At 43.4% G+C, this 18,867-nt stretch overlaps 1 protein-coding gene across 2 annotated transcripts in view; it reads right to left on the bottom strand.

Annotated features, from left to right (window-relative positions):
• GRIN2A (glutamate ionotropic receptor NMDA type subunit 2A) overlaps positions 1–18,867 on the bottom strand; it is a 420,050-nt gene that overhangs the window by 53,255 nt on the left and 347,928 nt on the right. For both annotated transcript variants that reach the window (XM_065920287.1, XM_065920288.1), the window contains exon 9: positions 11,542–11,702. In XM_065920287.1, the coding sequence (XP_065776359.1) occupies positions 11,542–11,702 (161 nt within the window). The remainder of the gene's footprint in view (positions 1–11,541; positions 11,703–18,867) is intronic.

Genomic DNA, 18,867 nt, shown 5'->3' on the forward strand with positions numbered 1-18,867 from the left:
AAGATGGGTGTGTCCCACCGTCTTCCGTGGCCCAGCAAACATTTATTTAGCAAACATCTGCTTTTCTATTTCCATGTCATTTGCCTTCCTCTCTTGGGAAGTCCTAACCCACCCACCTCCAACATCCTTTTTTGTCTTTAGCTGAAGATGGTATTTAAGGTGAGGCTTGGGCCCTTTGGGTGAGTTACCCAGTTCTCCTGGGTCTCTTCCATATACACATTATTGAAATTTTGTTTGACTTTCTCCTGCTAACCTGTCTCATGTCAGTTTAATTCTTCGACCAGCCAGGAAAAAACTAGAAGAGTCGGGAAAAATTTCTCCCCCTCCCATGCCTGACGATCGTTTCTCTGTGTACCCAGTGCAGATGCTGGATATGTCAACCCTCATGGGGCGGCTGTGAAATTAAATGAAGAATTATAGGTAAGTGCTTATAAGAGCGTCTGGCACAGAGAGAGAACAACTAAGCCTTTGAGATGAGGAAGCAGGGATGGAAACTAGCCAATACAATGATTGCATCACCCAGGGGTGGGGTAGTTTACATGCAAGAATCCGTATTGCATCCTGTCCACCGAGCATCATTGGGGTGAAATACAAGGTCACTCTCCAAGCACGTACTGGAAGGAGGCCTCCCCCGCAGACCCCAGACCCCAGAGGAGAGCCTTCTGTGGCAGTGCTCATGTCAGACACCTGTCAGAGGATGCTGGTGGGAAAACCACGCTGGTGCCCAGATGAGTGTGGTGGGTTGAACAGTGCCCCTCCCTAAAATTCACATCCATCAGAACCTCAGAATGCAATCTTATTGGGAAGCTGGGTCTTTGCAGATGTAATTAGTTAAGGATCTCCAGACAAAATCATCCTGGGCTTAGGTGGGCCCTAAACCCGATGACTTAGAAGCATCTCTCATAAGAAGAATAGACACATGGAGGTCACCTGCAGACAGAAGCAGAGATCTGAATGATGCTGCCCAAGCCAAGAGCCGCCAGAAGTGGGAAGAGACAAGCAGAATTCTCCCCCAGGGTCTTCTGAGGGAGTGTGGCCCTGCTGACATCTGGCTTTTAGAAGTGCAGACTCAAGAGCTGGGAGGGATGATGTTTCTGTTGTTTTAAGCCCCCAAGTTTATGGTTATTTATTACTGCAGCACTAAGGAACTGCCACCATAGGAAAACCTGAGGAGTGTGCCCGAGTTTCTACTGCTCCTCAACCTGCGTTTCTCTCAATGGAAGGAGGGCAGAGGCCACTGCCTGGGCCCCAGGCACTCATCACAGGGTGTGGACAGCATCTCCCGACCTGTGCTAAGAGCTAATCTGGCAGCAGGAAAACTCACACATCCCCCCCACTCCTGCTAGGTAGAGCAAGAGGACACACAGGGCTGATGTGTTAACACGGAGACCATTTTAGCACCTGGGTCAGTGGGAGCTTGTTCACAATTTTCACAGCGGAGAGAGAGAGGGCACACCACCAAGATTTTCCAAATCTGAGCCCCCGATGGGCAGGAGCATCAGCTTCTCTGGTCCTAGCCCTCAAACCTCACAACAAAAGTGCCAGCACTTCCCGGAATCATTCACTTGTCAGGACAAGCAGAGAGGCAGACATCATAGATGGAAAGAATCATGGAGGCGAAGAGATGCTGGGCTGAGTCTAAGTGCCAGCCCTGTCTCTCACTTAACTTTCGGACAAGTTGCTTCTGCTCCTTGAGCCTCAGTTTCACCTTCCATAAAATGGAAAGAACTCTTGCTGGGCAGAGTTGAGTCAGGGTGAAATGAGAAGTCATATCTGAAGTTTGAGTTTGGCAACTCAACTGTGTGAGTTTGGCAACCAATCAGGAGAGGTGATTCCTAAGGAGGCAAGGAGATGGAATCTGCCAGGAAGCTCCTGCTCATTCAGTCGCCCCAGGAAGAATTTCCTAACCACGTGGCTCCCAACATAAGGAATGCGTCCTTTGCTCAGGTGCCTTTTCTCCACGAGCTCATTTCTTTTCTCCATTTCAATAGAAGAAGAAATACTGACCATTTTAAAAGCAGCACTAACACTTTCAAAGAGAGGAAGAGACATTTTACAGCATGGACAAAATTAGTTCTGGGTTTTTATAACAGTGAGCAATCAGAAACAGGCTAATTGTGCACTGTTCTAGAAATGTTCATATTTAGTGTTTTTAAGTCATGACTCAAAGCCTGGGCTCTGGAGCAAGTGTGACCGCAGACAAGCTCTTGAAGCTTCCGGTGCCTGTTTCCTCGATTGTAAATGCAAATCGGGATCATTGTTGTCTCACAGGGTTGCTATGCAGTTTAAATAAGATGCTTCAGGCAATGCATTCAGAACAGTGCCTGGCACACAGGTAAATGATATCAGTTAGTTGGAAATACCTCGCTGGGTTTCCAAAACAATTCAGGCAGGTTATTCAAACTGCAGTAGAAGAAGTTTCCAGCATATGGAGAAAGCAATTTGAGGGAAGTGAATTCTGAGATGGAAAAGCAGGTAAGGCCTTAGGGAAAGTCAGAAAGCAGATATTCACGCCATGAGCTCTCTGCAGTTGCTAACAGAAGATCATAAATTAAGCTTTGAGTTATGTAGAAGCCCGAGCAAAAAGAGCACTACGAGGAATTACAGGACTTGTTGTCCACAAGATAAAAGCAGCTCACAGCAAAGAAAACAATGTTGTTCACAGCACAGAAGTCTGAGCTGTGACACAGGGTCACAGTCTGAACAAACTGGTGCAGTAACAGCATCAGCCAGCTTTCTGAAATGACTGCTTTCTGGGAGGGCCCTCCAGTGCCAGACAGCATAGGATGAAAACACACGCAGGAAAAGTTAGATTAATTAATCTTTTTCTATCTCACTGAAATAGCACCTACTCATTAAATGTGATAATTGTCCAACAAAACTGTATAGATTTAACTGAGAAAAACCAAACAGGTTTGCAAGGACACCGGTTCAAAGTGTGTAAACTATGAACATGTGGACAAATGCCTGAAGGAAATGTAAGAAGAACTGAAGAATTATGTTCAGAAAAACAGTTTCCTTCTTACTACAAGTAACACTTTTGTTGCAGAAAAATGTGTTAAGTAAAAGAGGATAGAAAGTCCACAATCTTCATCAACTATAATATCTCTCATAATGTTTGATGTATTTCATTTCAGTCTCCTTTCTGCCTCTTTCTCTTCTCTGAATTTACAGAATCCAGATTCTATTTTATTCAACTCTTCCCCCATTTAAAAAATTTTTGGAAAAAAAAAAGAGAAAAAAATTTTTTAAAAATACTTTATGGGTGGTCATGAACATCTCTTAATATAGTTTTAATGGAGTTTAACAAGAAATAATTTCAAGAACAAAAAAGATTTATATGCTTTCTTGAGCTTTTATTAAGGGTAAAGTTGCTAACCCTCTGATGTGGTAGCAATTATTTTTGAGCTTTATTTGCCGTGTGGGGGTGGACCTCAGAAACCAGGTCACTGTCGATCCGATTTTCTCTGGAGACTGTGCTATTTCATTTAGCAGAACAGCTCACCAAACCCTGAGATCTATGCCTGTTTTCGAATTCAGCAGCTGGAAAGGAACCCTCTGAGTGGGATTCTGCTTGACTGGTAAAATATAGCTAATAAAATGTGCTCAGATGACACCCTTGAAAGAACTTGCTCTGCACGTCAACTCAGCATCAGTGAGGATACTCAGGCTTTCCTGGTCTACTTTTGCCCTGGCAATTTTAGCATCCCTGGACCAGTTTTTTCTGAGGATGGAAAGGAGGATACTGGGATCTTATCAACTCTCAGATTGCCAATTGACACATATATGTTACATAGTATCTGCATATTATACATCATATTAAATATATGTACACAAACATACTGTGTTGTTGCTGTTGTTCAGTCACTAAGTTGCATCGAACTCTTTGTGACCCTAGGGCTGCAGCACGCCAGGCCTCCCTGTCTCTCACCATCTCTGGGAGTTTGCCCAAGTTCACGTCCATTGAGTCGGTGATGCCATCCAACCATCTCATCCTCTGTTGTCCCTTTCTCCTCTGCCCTCAATCTTTCCCAGCATCAGGGTTTACATGTTATTAAACTTCTGTTTGACTTTCTCCTGTTAATCTGTCTCATGTCAATTTAATTCTTAGATTAGCCAAAAGAGTCTAGAAAGGAGGCACAACATTTCTTCCTCCACAATAATATAACACAGAACTCTGGTCTTCAGTTTTCCTTTGAACTCTAATCTCATATATCCAACTGCCTCGCTGACACTGACATGTCGGGAAACAAACCTAACTCCTACAGTCAATAATTCTACAGTGCGAAGTACTTAGTTAACTAGCCTGTTGGGTAATTCATTAACCTCGTAGAGCCTTAGGTTCTTCATCTCTTTAAGTACCCAGCTCATAGGAATAATAGTACTCAGCTCATAGCAGTAACAGTACCAAGCTCATTGCAATAATAGTACCCAGTTCATAGCAGTAAGAGCACCAACCTCATAGCCATAAGAGTACCAGCTCATAGCAATAGTAGTACCCAGCTCAGAGGAATAATAGTACCTCTGAGTAATGGTAGTAATGGTACCCAGTAATGGCAGTAATGGTACCCAGCTCACTGGCATCTTCTGAGGATGAAACGAGATTAAGCACCTGAAGTGCTTGGAGCTGCATCTCACAGATTGCTAGGTTTCAATCAATGCAAAGATGAAATATCATGATGTTGTCCCAAAGGCACTTTCAACTTACCTCACCCAAACCTAAACGTGTGTTCCTCCATGCTTCTGTTCTTTCTGAACCCTTCCTCTTCTCGGTCCTGTCCACTCCAGACAGAACAGCAGTTCTCAATACTCAATGAATTAACCTTGCAAAGCCCAGGCACTGCCTGTATCTGAGTCACTGGAAGTGCCAATTAAAACAGGGAAACCTGACACCTATAGACTTGGAGATGCTAGCCCTAGCACAGGGATTCAATGCTCACCTTTTCTATGAAAACGTTTCTGATACTTGCAAATAGATGTGACCACCTTCTGCCCTTTAGAATACAGACACTTCATTGAGCACAGTTTGAGTCTTCCCAATTCTTCTTCCAAACTACTCAATGTAAGAGAAGCCAAAAGATGCTTGTCTGCTTCCAACATTGTCGGACTGGAAATGAAATCAGCAAAGGGACTTGGTGGGGGGAGGCCTGACTGATGCTTCTAAAGGAAACTGGGACTTTTCCATAAATTTATATATGCATAATTGGACATGAAAGTCAGTTAAAATAAGAAAACATAAACCATCCGACTATGTCTTCAAATATTAGGCTCTTCAGAGTCGTAAGGACGTAGATTGTTTAATTTAAATCTGGCGTAAGTGCTATGCTTGCAGTTTTGCCTACTTGCCAAAACCGCTTGTAGAACATTGGCTTCTGATGACTGAGCGTTTATAAATCTAAATCTGTCTCCACTCATTTCAGCTTCAGTTGCCTCTTCTAAAGCACATGGGTCCCACATTTGATTACTGTACATCAGAGTCACCTGAAGAACCTATTAAAGCATGCAGATTCCCAAGCACAGGATCTGGAATTTGTATGCAGATCCGGAATTCGAATCTCCAAATTCCAGAGATTTGGACTCTGTTGGCTTAGTGGAGCTCAGGAATTCACATTTTTATTAGCATCCCTGCTGACTCAGGTGGGCTTCCCAGGAGGCTCAGGAGTAAAGAATCTGCCTTCCAACGCAGGAGACATGGGTGTGGGTTGGGAAGATCCGGGAGGAGAAAATGGCAACCCATTCCAGTATTTTTGCCTGGAGAGTTCCAAGGATAGAGGAGCCTGGCGGGCTACAATCTACGGGGTCACAAAAGAGTTGGACATGACTTAGTGGTTAAACAACAACAACTGATTCAGACCCAGTTGGCCTAGAAACCCAGGGTCATGACATGCTCATCCACCTTTGGGGGTCTCCCCCAAGTGTCAACACAGACCTGTTCCTGAAAACCCCATCTGTCAATGTTTGCGGATCCACCCTATTTTCTCACTGATTTGCTTGATATTTTCCGGGATGTTTTATCTCCATGTACTATAAATTTCAATAAACCATGACACTTAGAAAACTTAGTTTCAGGTTTCTGTGCCCCAAGACTCTTAAAGTGATTCTGGATCTTGAAGACAAGCCTTATGTTCATATTGGCTGGCCTACTCTTTATGTGCACAATGTAGTTATTGAACTTCTGAATAGTAGTTCTCAGATTTTACCTTATAACAAAATCACCTTGGAGCAGCAGGATGCTTGTTAAAATGCAAATCCAAAATCTTTACCACTAAAGAGAAGGTCTTGTGTTGAGTCCAAAACCTTGCATTTTTACAAGTAACCATTTGATTTAGGTGAGCTTCCCTGGAGGTTCAGTCAGTAAAGAGTTTGCCTGCAATGCAAGAGATCCAGATTGGATCCCTGGGTTGGGAACGTCCCCTGGAGAAGGCAAATGGCAACCCACTCCAGTATTCCTGCCTGGAGAATTCCATGGACAGAGGAACCTGGTGGGCTACAGTCCATGGGATCGCAAAGAGTCAGACATGACTGAGCGACTAACACAGACACACATTTGATTCAGGTAGAGTTGGTTCCCTGGCCAGGGTTGGAGACACCTAGCTGTGGAGAGTTATTCTAAATCCTTTCTGCAAAACTGACAACCGTTTCTAATTGTGGTTTGTCTGGAATTTGCATTTTGGAAAGTTCTAAAGAAGTATTCAAGTGCTGACACAAGTAAAAGAATCTCAGAATTATTTCAGAGACTGAGGAATCCAGCCCTTTTACTCTTCAGATGGGGGAAATTGAGGCTCAGAGAGGTGACATGACTTGTCCAAGGTCACAGCTAGCTAACGATAGAACCCAGACTCAGAATGAACTGGGACTCTTGCTTAACCATAGTTCAAAGTCCCTCTTGTGTTCCAGACTCTTCTAGTAAGTTACAATTCATAAAGAAGCCTCCCCATTTCATTGACCCTACTGTATAGATACACATAATCACTAACCACAGATGTCATTGAGACCTGTGAGTGAACAGGCGGGACCCAGCAGCTGAGCTACTTGCTCTGGGTTTTTTAAGCCAAGCCTCACTGGATTTTAGCATATTGGGGGTAGCATAAAGGGAATATCCTGAAATCCAACAATCTAGAAGCATATAGGGCACCTCTCTCAAAAGGAGAAGAGAAACTTCTAGAGATGCTATACATAGTGAAGGAAGGGAACGTCTATTTTTTTTAAAGCTGGGGTTTATTTTATTATTATTATTACATGAGGAGTTTATTATTCCTTAAACTGCATATCCTCATGATATTTACTCTTATAAAATAATTTCATAATACATTTCCTACTTTAAAGTAATATATTTCAAAATGAAAAATTTAAAAAGAAAATGAGATGGGAAAGGGAAAGGGCAACTCAGTGTGGTGAAGTAGACCTCTTAAAGACAGAAGTCTCTTAATGGGACGATGATCAGATATGATCAACACAGAGAGTTTGTAAGACCTTGGTGCAAGTTTGGTGACGGCAGTTCTCAAATTTAGTTCTCATAATCATCTGAGGAATTGGAGTCATCTTTGCGACCCCATGGACTGCAGCCTGCTAGGCACCTCTATTAATGGAATTCTCCAGGAAAGAATACTAGAGTGGATACCCACCTCCCTTCTCCTGGGGATCTTCCTGACCCAGGGATTGAACCCAGGTCTCCTGCATTGAAGGTAGTCTGTTTACCATCTGAGCCACCAGGGAAGGTCCTCTCATACTTTAGACCAAGAAAAATTCCAAATATTAAAGATGCAACCAAAATAGAAGGGGATAAAACTATTTTATATCTGAGTGAAAAGGAGTTTTGAATTACAACTCAAAATCAGTGATGGGAAAAAAAAAAAAGATTGATGAGCGTGACTATACAAACTATAAATCTCCACAGGAAAAAAAATTATCTGCAAGCTCAAGAGATAAAGTAACAACAACAGAAAACTGGGACAAACATTTGTAATCACACCACAAATAAAGGGCTCATTTCTCTAATAGATAAATTAATAAGAAAAGATCATCAAAACAAGAGAAAAAAATAATGAATGTTTTCAAAAAAGTAATTGCAGAAGGCTTTTAGTTACATTTGGTAAAAAAAAAAAGTACGGATAATAAAAATGGTGCAAATTTAAATGTTGGCACATGTTTTACCTATTATCTTTGCAAAATTTTCAAAGATTGATGACACATTGTGTTGGCAAAGACTTTGGGGAGACAGGTACGCTTATACAGCAAGGGGTTAAGGTGAATTTCCTTGGAAGGGAAATTTGTCAATGTTTGTCAACATCACAGCTATGTGTGTAGTCTTTGGCCCAGCAATCCGAGAAATTTCTCCTACACTGGATGTGACGCCCATGTAAGGATATTCACTGTAGTATTGCTTGCAACAACAAAAAAATGATATCCTAAATATCCATCAGTAGGGGACTGATGAAATACCATATTGTACACTCACACAATGAAAAAAACTATAAATCTGTAAAAAAAAAAAATCTCTGCAGCTGTTTATGCTTTGATAGGGAAAGATCTGGAAGGATACACAGGAAAAGCAGTAAAGGCGATTACTATGTAGGGTAGTGGGGCTTCCCAGGTGACGGTATAGTGGTAAAGAACATGACTGCCAATACAGGAGATGCAAGAGATGCGGGTTTGACCCATGGGTCAGGAAGATCCCTTGGAGGAGGAAATTGTAACCCACTCCAGTATTCTTGCCTGGGCAATCCCATGGACAGAGGAGCCTGGTGGGTTACAGTCCATGGAGTTGCAAAGAGCCACAGGAGAGAAGCAACTTAGCACTCACACACGGAGAGTACTAGGCAGATAAGGCACAGTGTGGAAGGGAGGCTCTCCATTGCTTAATTTTTTATTTTTGAATTGTGCAAATGAAGTATCTATTCAAAATTTGATTTAAATAATTATCTGAGAAGCCTGTTAAACATATAAGTGATTTCCCCTAATATTAACTCCACTGAGACAGAATCTCCAGCTGTAAGCAGGAGTGCCCTCGTGCAGTTATTTCTTTAAAAAAAAAAAAAAAAAAGACACACCCCTTTAGCTCCAGTTTCTGAATTTAAAGTAACAATGCCACGTATTCCCCTCTCTGGAGATTGAACATAGAGTAAACTCACCATCTGCCCAAGTTTGCTAAGATGGATGTCATAATCATTTTATGGCTTCCCGAGAACAATTCGTACAATTTATGGCCAGGGATGGTTTGTATATCTCTACTCTTTTTTGTTTGCATTATTTTAGAAACTTGAAAAAGAAAGAAAAAAACCTATTTTGTCCTCTGGGTGACAGATAGATGAAGAGAAGACCACTCATCCTTCAATCGTTGTTTCTAACTATTGTCCTCACATTTATCCTCATGGTCTGTTCAGAATAACAGTATATATTGATGAAAATACCACAGTGGAAACAAACAAATAAAAACTCATGCCTATGGCTAAGCTGGAAAGTTATAAAAAAGTCTGTCTTTTCTGATATCTACCAAAAGTGAACATCCCATATTCTATAGTTTGGCAATTTCAATGTTAGGTATATAACAAGGAAAATGTATCCACTGGTGCAACAAAAGACATGTATGAAAAAGCTCTAAGGAGTTTTACTCATAATAGCCCCACATGGAACACCACCCTAATGTCCATCACGGTTAGAAGAGACGTGTGCGTTGTGGTATGTCCCCACACCAAAAATTCTGCATAGCAGTGAGAACGAAAGAACCAGAAAGACATGCAGTGATCCCACTAACAGAATGGTGAGTCAGAAAAAGGGCAATCCACAAAGAAAACACATGGGGTGATTTCATTATATGTTAGAATGACAGGACAAAAGAATCTACGGTTTTAGAAGTGAGGATGGTAGATGGAAGACAGTAGAGTAAGTTCCCTACATATGAACAAGTTCCATTCCGAAAGTGAGTTCATTAAGTCCAATTTGTTTGTAAGTCCAACAAAGTTAGCTTAGGTCCCCAGATAACTCAATTGGCTATATAGTACTGTACTGTAATAGGTTTATAATACATTTCATGCAAATAATGCACACACAAAAAAAAAACAAGCACAAAAAACAAAGAAAACATTTCTAATCTTACAGGACAGTACCTTGAAAAGTACTGTAGTCTGGGAAAACAGCTGTCGTACAGGGGCTGGCATCGAGGGAACAGGAAAGAAAAGGTATTAACTGCAGGAGGGAGGGGACATGGGAGACGGGAGAGCCGAAGGATCTGGGTGGTTAGGTCACTTGGACAGAGTCATCCAGCTGCATAATTAAAACTTGTACATTTTCTGAATTTTTGTTATGCCTCTCAGTAAGTTTTTAAAAAGTCATGAGCAGTGTGTGAATGAGTTTTGCATAAGTAATAGGCTCGATTGCTAAATAAATGCTCTCCCAGCTCCTGTTGAGATACCAAGAGATCCTAAGGAGACTGAAAGACAAAATGCCATTGGCCACAGCTCCTGGAAATGATGCAGAGATGCGGGCTTGATGGTCTAGAGGGGTCCCTCTGCCCCCACCAGAAAAAAAGCAGCAGCAAGACCTTCTCAATGCCTGGCAGAACAGCCAAGGGAAAGAGGCTATGTGTTAATCTGCAAGAAGAACACACTGCAGCCTATTTTACTTTAGAATTCCTGACAGCTGGGATGGGCCACGGAAGTTAATTTTCTGGATAAGCAAAAATTTCCACTTTGAAAAATCCCATAATTTAAAACAGAATTATTTTTAATGGAACCCTCTCAAAAACACATTTCACACATCCCTGACTTTTCAAAAAGTTGAAGAGTCCATGGAATAGAATTTAAACTTTACACCAAATAACAGTAGCAATTAGGTCCCGTTTCAGTGCCAGGCACTCTCTGAAACGCTTTACAGTAAATTTGTTCTTAATCCTCATAAAACCCCTACAAATGAGGTCTTATCATTATTCCCACTTCACATATGAGACCAAGGGTGATTGATTAACTGTCCGAGGGCATAAGACAGGTCTTCTGTCTACAGCCTCAGTTATTTTGCATCTGCTATCTCCCAGAATGCCAACAGGTAGACGAGAATGCTCACTGTACCTCTAGAGAGACTGAGTTCTCATTGCTTTTCTCTCCATATTTCCTTTCTCCTTCCTCAATGTGACACTCTGTAGTTTCTACAGAAGGCTACACCTCATAAACTCCTGCCCAAAATCAGATAAAAATCGATAGCACTGTGTTTTCCCCACTTTATATAAACTCTATCTCCTTAGATCTTCCTATGGCTAAAATAATCCCATTGAGTTGGGCCAACTTTTTTTTATCAGTTTAAGAGATCCCACTGGTTCTCTGCATTTCAAAGTGTCCTGGATTTGCTTTTTGCTTAACACAACTCAGAAGGAAGGCTTGGATTCTCATCAGATTAACAAAAAGCAGCCCTCAGCGGCGGGGCCTCCTTGACCTCCAGCTCTTGAGAAAGTACAACACGGAAGCAGGCAAGCACCGAGGCGTGCAGTCATTGTCTGTAAGGCGCGTGGATGGGCAGGCCTGCAGAGCAAAAGAAAAACCCCATCCTTACCCTGTTTTCAAGCTGACCAAGGCGTCCTCGACTCCCTTCTGATTAAATTTGGTCATGTACTGGTGCATGTAGGGGTAGTTGTTGCGGATGTTTCGCTCTGTACTGCCGTTGGGCACCGTGCCAAATCGAAAGGGCGGGGAATAGTCGTGAGGTCTCTGAAACTGCAGAGAGACAGAGAGAGAAAGAGAGCAGGAGGAGAAAGAAGAGTCAGCCATCCTTCTGCCTTGGGTCAGGCGTCAAGCATCAGCATGCATTAGCACAGGACAGAAGAAACCCATTCAGTTTTGTGCTTCCTTTCTGCTTAATCACACCTTCCAGTTGTCTGGGAGCTCCAGGAAGTCAGAAACAGAGTCTGTCTTGTTCCTTACTGTTCCCCAGAGCCCAGCACATGGCCCGGGGGGTTGGGAATAGACACTTGTTGGGATGGCATTTTTAGGTCCCATTACAGAGACTGGCCTAGTGGTAGAGACACAGAAAGAACCTGGGAAATGCTAGTTGAGCTAGAGTTAGTGCATGACTTAGTTCATTCATCAGTTCTACAGTGACATTTTCTGAGATCCTCACCAATCAGTCTCGTCTCTGGACTCCATTTACAATTCCTTCCAATACATTCCATCAGAAGATGATGAAGGGGAGCAGAATTTGCCATCCCCAAATATGCCTCTCTGGCATATCGATTTCTGGGGGGCTGGCTATCTTTTTTTTGATATAACAGACACAGGAGAAACTCTGAAAACTAAGTCCAAGTTAACCTTTTTGGAAGAAGCAAATATCTTACATTTTAAGGGAGTCTTCCTCTCTGTAACCTGGAAGAGGAAGATGACTAAATCTCTAAAACTCTTATCAGTGGAGAAGGCAGTGAATTAAATCTGCATCACGACCATACCCTTGCTTACTGACTGTGCTTTTCCTGACCTTCCTTCCCCCTGCCACACGTCCCCAACCCTCACCGCCCTACATCTTTCTTACGTCTTCAGCTGAAGATAGAATTTAAGCTGGTGGTTTGGGCTACTTTAGGGAGTTACTCAGTTTTCTTGGGTATGTCCCATATATACAGGAGGCATACATGTTTTTCTCCTGTTAATCTGTCATTTTTCTATGGGGAGTGGAGGTCTCAACCAAGAACCTAGAAGGGAAGATGGACAGTCATTTTTCTTCCCTTACAATGATTTTATGTTATCATTTACTCTTTCTCTAGCCGTCATTCATTCATTCATCTATTCATGCATGCAGGCACGCAGTACTTATCGAGGGCCTAACACATCCCAGGGCCTTCTCTGATGGCTCAGTGGTAAAGAATCCGCCTATCAATGGTGGAGACACAGATTCGATCCCTGGGTTGGGGAAAAATCCCTTGGAGGAGGAAATGGCAACCCACTCCAGTATACTTGTCTGGGAAATCCCATGGACAGATGATGCTGGAGGCCACAGTCCATGGAGTCACAAAGAGTCAGGCACAAGTTAGCAACTAAAACAACAACCCATCCCAGGCACAATGGCGGGCTCTGTGAAGGTTTCTTGAGCTGGAGTCCATACTAACCATTAGCTTCCCGGGCATTCCCACATCCAGTATGGCTCCTGAGCCTCTGTGATGGCCCACGGTCCATGCTTCCCTCATCTTCCTTGATTGGCTGAGATTGTCTTCAGAACAGTCCTCTCCAAGATGTCCCACTTTGATCATGCGGTTATTTTTTTCATTCTATTTATGCTGTGTATTACATCAACTTATTTTCATGTGTTTTCTCATCCACACATTCTTTGGATAAATTTCATTTGGTCATGACATTTTATTCCTTTCATATGCTCCTGCTTGATTTGGTTTGCTAGTATCTTGGTGAGGATTTTTGCATCAATATTTTAAAAAGATGTAGAGAACAAATGTATGGACACCAAGGGAGGATGGGGAGGGTGGGATGGATAGGGAGATTGGGATTGACAAATATATAGCACTATGTATGAAACAGATGACTACCGAGAACCTACTATGGAGCACTGGGAACTCTGCTCAATGCTCTGTGGGGACCTAAATGGGAAGGAAACCCAGGGAGGAGGGGGGTCACTCTGTGGTGCGGGAGGAACTAACATGAGCTTGCAAAGCAGTTGGGGGCTTGTGCCCAGTTGCTCAGTCCTGTCTGACTCTCTGCGACCCCATGAACTGCAGCCCGCCAGGCTCCTCTGCCCGTGGAAAGTCCCAGGCAAGAATACTGTAGTGGGGTGCCATTTCCTCCTCCAGGGGATCTTCCCGACCCAGGGATCAAACCCATTTCCCGCATCTCCTGCATTTAACCTCCTGCAGGCAGGTTCTTTACCACTGAGCCACCTGGGAAGACCCAAAGCAACTATACTCCAATTTAAAAAAAATATATTAACCCATCATTTTTTTTTTCCTTGTGATATCTTTGCTTACTTTAGTGTCAAGGAAAAATACTGGCTTCATAGAATAAGTTAGGAAGTGTTCCCTTACTCTCTATTTTTCTGAACAGTTTGAGAAGGATTGGTGTTGATTTTTTAAACTGGTAAAATTTACCAGTGAAGCTGTCTGGTTCCGAATGTTTCCATTTTTAAAAAAAATTTTTTTTTTATTGAAGTGGTGTTGACTTAAAATATTGTTTTAAGTACCAGAGTTTCTGGTACACAGCAAAGTGATTCGGTTATATACACATATTTTTTCATATTCTTTTCCATTATAGTTTATTATAAGATATTGAACATAGTTCCCTGTGCTATACAGTAGGACTTGTTGTTCATCTATTTTACATACAGTAGTTTGTATCTGCTAGTCCCAAACCCCTAATTTATCCCTCCCCCAGATACGCCAATTTGGCATGTGAATTATTTTGAGCTGAAGGCATTCGAGATCCCATGGGCTCAAGAGAAACTTTTCCCCCTTCCCTTAAAGAATTTAAATTGGGGGCCTTGCCCGTAAGAAGAATGATTATCGGAAATAAGATTTTATGACCTATGACAGGCAAACATTTAATTACTGAACATCAGCTCTTCTCATCTTCCTGTGACTCGCCCATCTCCCTCTGCGGCCGCCGGCTCCTACTCTACTCCTTAGCTTGGGACGGCACTTCTTCCTGATTTTATCTTTCTGTCTCTGACCCTCTCGTGTAAGGCGGTGGGGGGTGGGAGGGGGTTCCTGTACACACAAAATTAAATGAGGTTTTCTCCTGTTGGTCTGTCTCACGTCAATTTAATTCTAAGACCAGGCAGAAGAATCCAGAAGGAGAGAGAAAGGTTTTCTTCCTCTCTGACATCTGCTCACACCTTCAGTGTTTGGGGTAATCTAATCAGATTAGGCATCCAGAGAACTGGGTCGAAATCCTGGAAATACAGTTAAAATCTAGAGGCAGCACAAGGCGATGGCTACAAGTGTGAGCTCAGCTTCACAGGTTCCAAAATCAGGTTCATCCCTTGCAGAATGTGGGGTCTTAGAGAAGTCACTTTCCTTCCCACTGCTTCCACTTATTTCCTGTCTGCAGAGTAGGAGACTCACCAGTACTTCCCTCTTGGGATCAATGGGAAGATCTAAAACTACAATGTTTGTCAAGTAATGAGAAGAGTGTCTGGAACAGAAGAAGAACTCACAAAACAAAACTGTTCATGGCTAGTGGGCGGCTGCTTTATAGCACAGGGCGCCAGCCGGGGGCTCTGTGATGACAGAGGGGGTTGGGATGAGGGGGTGGAGGGAGGCCATACACACAATTACAGCTGATGCGTCTCGTTGCAAGGCAGAAATCAACACAGCATCATAAAGCAATTATCTTCCAATTAAAAATAAATTTTAAAAAATTTAAATAAAAGAAAATAAAACTCTTCATTTCTACCATCATCCTGGGCAAAAAAAAAAAAAAAAAATGTAACCTGGACCTTATTTTTCTATGAAATATGGAATTCTGGAACCAGAAAGTGGGGATAATATGACTAAACACTTTTGGGGGACTCAGTTGGGGCCAGCAATGTGCCAAGAACATAACAAATATTGGCTCATTTAATACAACAACCCTGTGTGTATGTTACTCGCTCAGTCGTGTCTGACTCTTTGAGACCAGATGGACTGTAGCCCGCCAGGCTCCTCTGTCCATTGAATTCTCCAGGCAAGAATACTGGAGTGGGTTGCCATTCCCTTCTCCAGGGGATCTTCTTTACCCAGGAATTGAACTCAGGTCTCCTGCATTGGCAGGCAGATTCTTTACCATCTGACCCACCAGGGAAGCCCTAAAAGAACTCTGCCAGGTAACTAATCTTTGAGGCTTTGTTTCACAGATGAGGAAACCAAGGCTCAGAGAGGTTACATGACCTTAAGATTGTTGTTGCTGTTCAGTCACTAAGTCATGTCTGACTCTTTGTGACCCCATGGACTGCAGTACGCCAGACTTCCCTGTCTTTCACCATCTCAGAGTTTGCTCAAACTCATGTCCATTGAGTCGGTGATGCCACGCAACAATCTCGTCCTCTGTCGTCCCCTTCTCCTCCTGCCCCCAATGTTTCCCAGCATCAGTGTCTTTTCCAATGAGTTGGCTCTTCACATCAGGTGGCCAAAGTTCTTAAGATTACACTTCTTGTAAGCAGCCTCAGGTCTGAACTTTATCATTCCTCCCGGACCCTCACCAGTGATCTCTCCTCTTTTAGAGGTGAGGACCTTGAAACCCAGAGGGAAGGACAGCCAATAAACCTTTGGCAGCACCACGGCTGGGCTCCAAAGGTCTCTCAGAGTCCCAGGCCAGCACGTCTTCCATGGAACTGAGAGTTGCTCAAGGACGCGTCCAAGTTTACCCCAGGGTGAGGCCCGTGGAAACCACTATTCCTTTCTCCAGACTCACACTTCATTTCACTGTTAATTAAAATTTCCAGCTGCAGATCGTCCCCCTTAAATTAGGCATGCTGCTGCCTAATAAACAGCCATAACTGGATTGGGGAGCGGGAAAGTGGCCATACATTGTCCAAATGAGATCCTCCTGCTGGGAGCCTTGTGTTGGGAGTGTGTGTGTTTGCGTGTGTGTGCAAACGACAGAATGCTCTTTGCACTCACTCAGGCAAGCAGCGTCACAACCCATCACCTCGGAGGTGGAGGCACTAGCCCAGCGTGCTGGCACAGCAGCTGTCTGCTCGGGGGCAGAGAGGCAGTGGCTCTGCTCATAAATCAAGGCATTGTGGCAGCCGCTCCCAACCTCCTGAGACGCCAATAGCCTGTTTGCCTAACTGCCTTCCCCTTCACTCACCATCTGCAGCTGAGGAGGCACGCAGCTCTTTGAGATCCTTTCCTTCTTAGCCTTTGGTTTGCAGAACAATAGAGAGAGGGAGTCCACCTCCGGGATGAATTTCTACACTCCTCTGGCCTTGACTGTACCATCACCCACTCTAAACTCAGCCTGGCACCCAGATGGAGGAAACTTTTCCTGCTCAACTAAAGGCTGTCAAACTTTTGAAAGCATGACTCATGATACATCTTCCATCTCTGCCCTGCACACACACACACACAAGTACCACATCACAGTGCACTTTCTACCTGGGATTATCCTCTAATGTCAGCCATGGTGAACTACCTTTTTAATGACCACAATCTGTAAATTAATGTCATGACTCCCTAAAGTGTCCTGACCTACAGTGTGAAAAATAGCTAGGGGCAAGAATGACTCTTGCAGGAAGCTCAGAGCCTAGTGCTAAGGGCACACTCTGTGTTTCTTCAGTTAAATTCCGTCCCTCATTTGTGTCCAACACTTTGTGACCAACTCTGCCAACTCCTAGAGCTTGCTCAAACTCATGTTCATCCAGTCGGTGATGCCATCCAACCATCTCGTCCTCTGCTGTCCCCTTCTCCTCCTGCCTTCAACCTTCCCCAGCATCAGGGTCTTTTCCAATAAGTCAGTTCTTCACATTAGGTGGTCAAAATATTGGAGTTTCAGCTTCAGCATCAGTCCTTCCAATGAATATTCAGGACTGATTTCCTTTAGGATGGACTGGTTTGATCTCCTTGCAGTCCAAGGGACTCTCAAGAGTCTTCTCCAAAAAAATAAAATAAAATAAAAAAGAGTCTTCTCCAACACCACAGTTCAGAAGCATCAATTCTTTGGTGCTCATCATACTCCAAGTCTCACATCCATACATTACTACTGGAAAAACCATAGCTTTGACTAGATGGACCTTTGTCAGAAAAGTAATGTCTCTGCTTTTTAATATGCTGTGTAGGTTGGTCATAACTTTTCTTCCAAGGAGAAAGTGTCTTTTAATTTCATGGCTGCATTCACCATCTGAAGTGATTTTTGAGCCCCCAAAATAAAATGTCACTGTTTCCATTGTTTCCCCATCTATTTGCCATGAAGTGATAGGACTGGATGCCATGATCTTAGTTTTTTGAATATTGAGTTTTAAGTCAGTTTTTTCACTCTTCTCTTTCACTTTCATCAAGAGAATCTTCAGTTCTTCTTCTCTTTCTGCCATAAGGTGGTGTCATCTGTGTATCTGAGGTTGTTGATATTTCTCCTGGCAATCTTGATTCCAGCTTGTGCTTCATCTAGCCCTGCTTTTCCCATGATGTACTCTGTATGTGTTTCTTACAGGATTGGATTTCCAAGGTAACTTTCTTCCAGAGAGTTCCAAGTGCAGAAGAAACAAATGTGGGCTTCAGCCCAGGAAGGGGTGCTGCAGAGGTCTCCCCCATCAATAAGACCACGTGTGTTCAAGCTAAGTTGCTTCAGTTGTGTCTGACTCTTTGCGACCCTATGGACTGTAGCCTGCCAGGTTCCTCTGTCCAATGGACTTCCCAGGCAAGAATGCTGGAGTGGGTTGCTATTTCCTATTCCAGAGGCTCTTCTCAACCCAGGAAGTGAACCCGTGTCTCTCTGTCTCCTGCACTGGAAGGGGGATTCTTTACCACTGAGCCACCTGGGAAGCCGCATGCTTCCGGATGTAGCATCAAACTGTCTCAGCCCTTAAGAGGGAGGAGAGGCTCAGAGGCCTCCATTCAACCAATGAGGGTGGTGATCCAGGCTCACCCAGCATGATTCCATGAGAACACGTTCATGGGCTCATTTACAAGGTCCAGTCCCCGAACTCCCTCCAGGGCTGTCACAAAGGCCAACTCAGTGCAATTACATTCCAGACCGCAGAAACGACGGATGGTTCGAATCAGGCAATGGTGATGGTCAAGAGGAGGGGGAGGAGAGGGATGAGATGATGGAGCAGGGAGAGGCAGCAGAGAGGGGCTGGAGGAGCGGGGAGGTGAGGGAAGAAATAACATCTATAATAGGATTACCTACCATGTGCCAGGCACGGTGTGAGGATTATCACTAATCCTCATATCAACCGTGCCAGAATGGTACT

The sequence above is a fragment of the Muntiacus reevesi genome, chromosome 2, assembly GCF_963930625.1.
Source record: "Muntiacus reevesi chromosome 2, mMunRee1.1, whole genome shotgun sequence".
NCBI classification, from domain to species: Eukaryota; Metazoa; Chordata; class Mammalia; order Artiodactyla; family Cervidae; genus Muntiacus; species Muntiacus reevesi.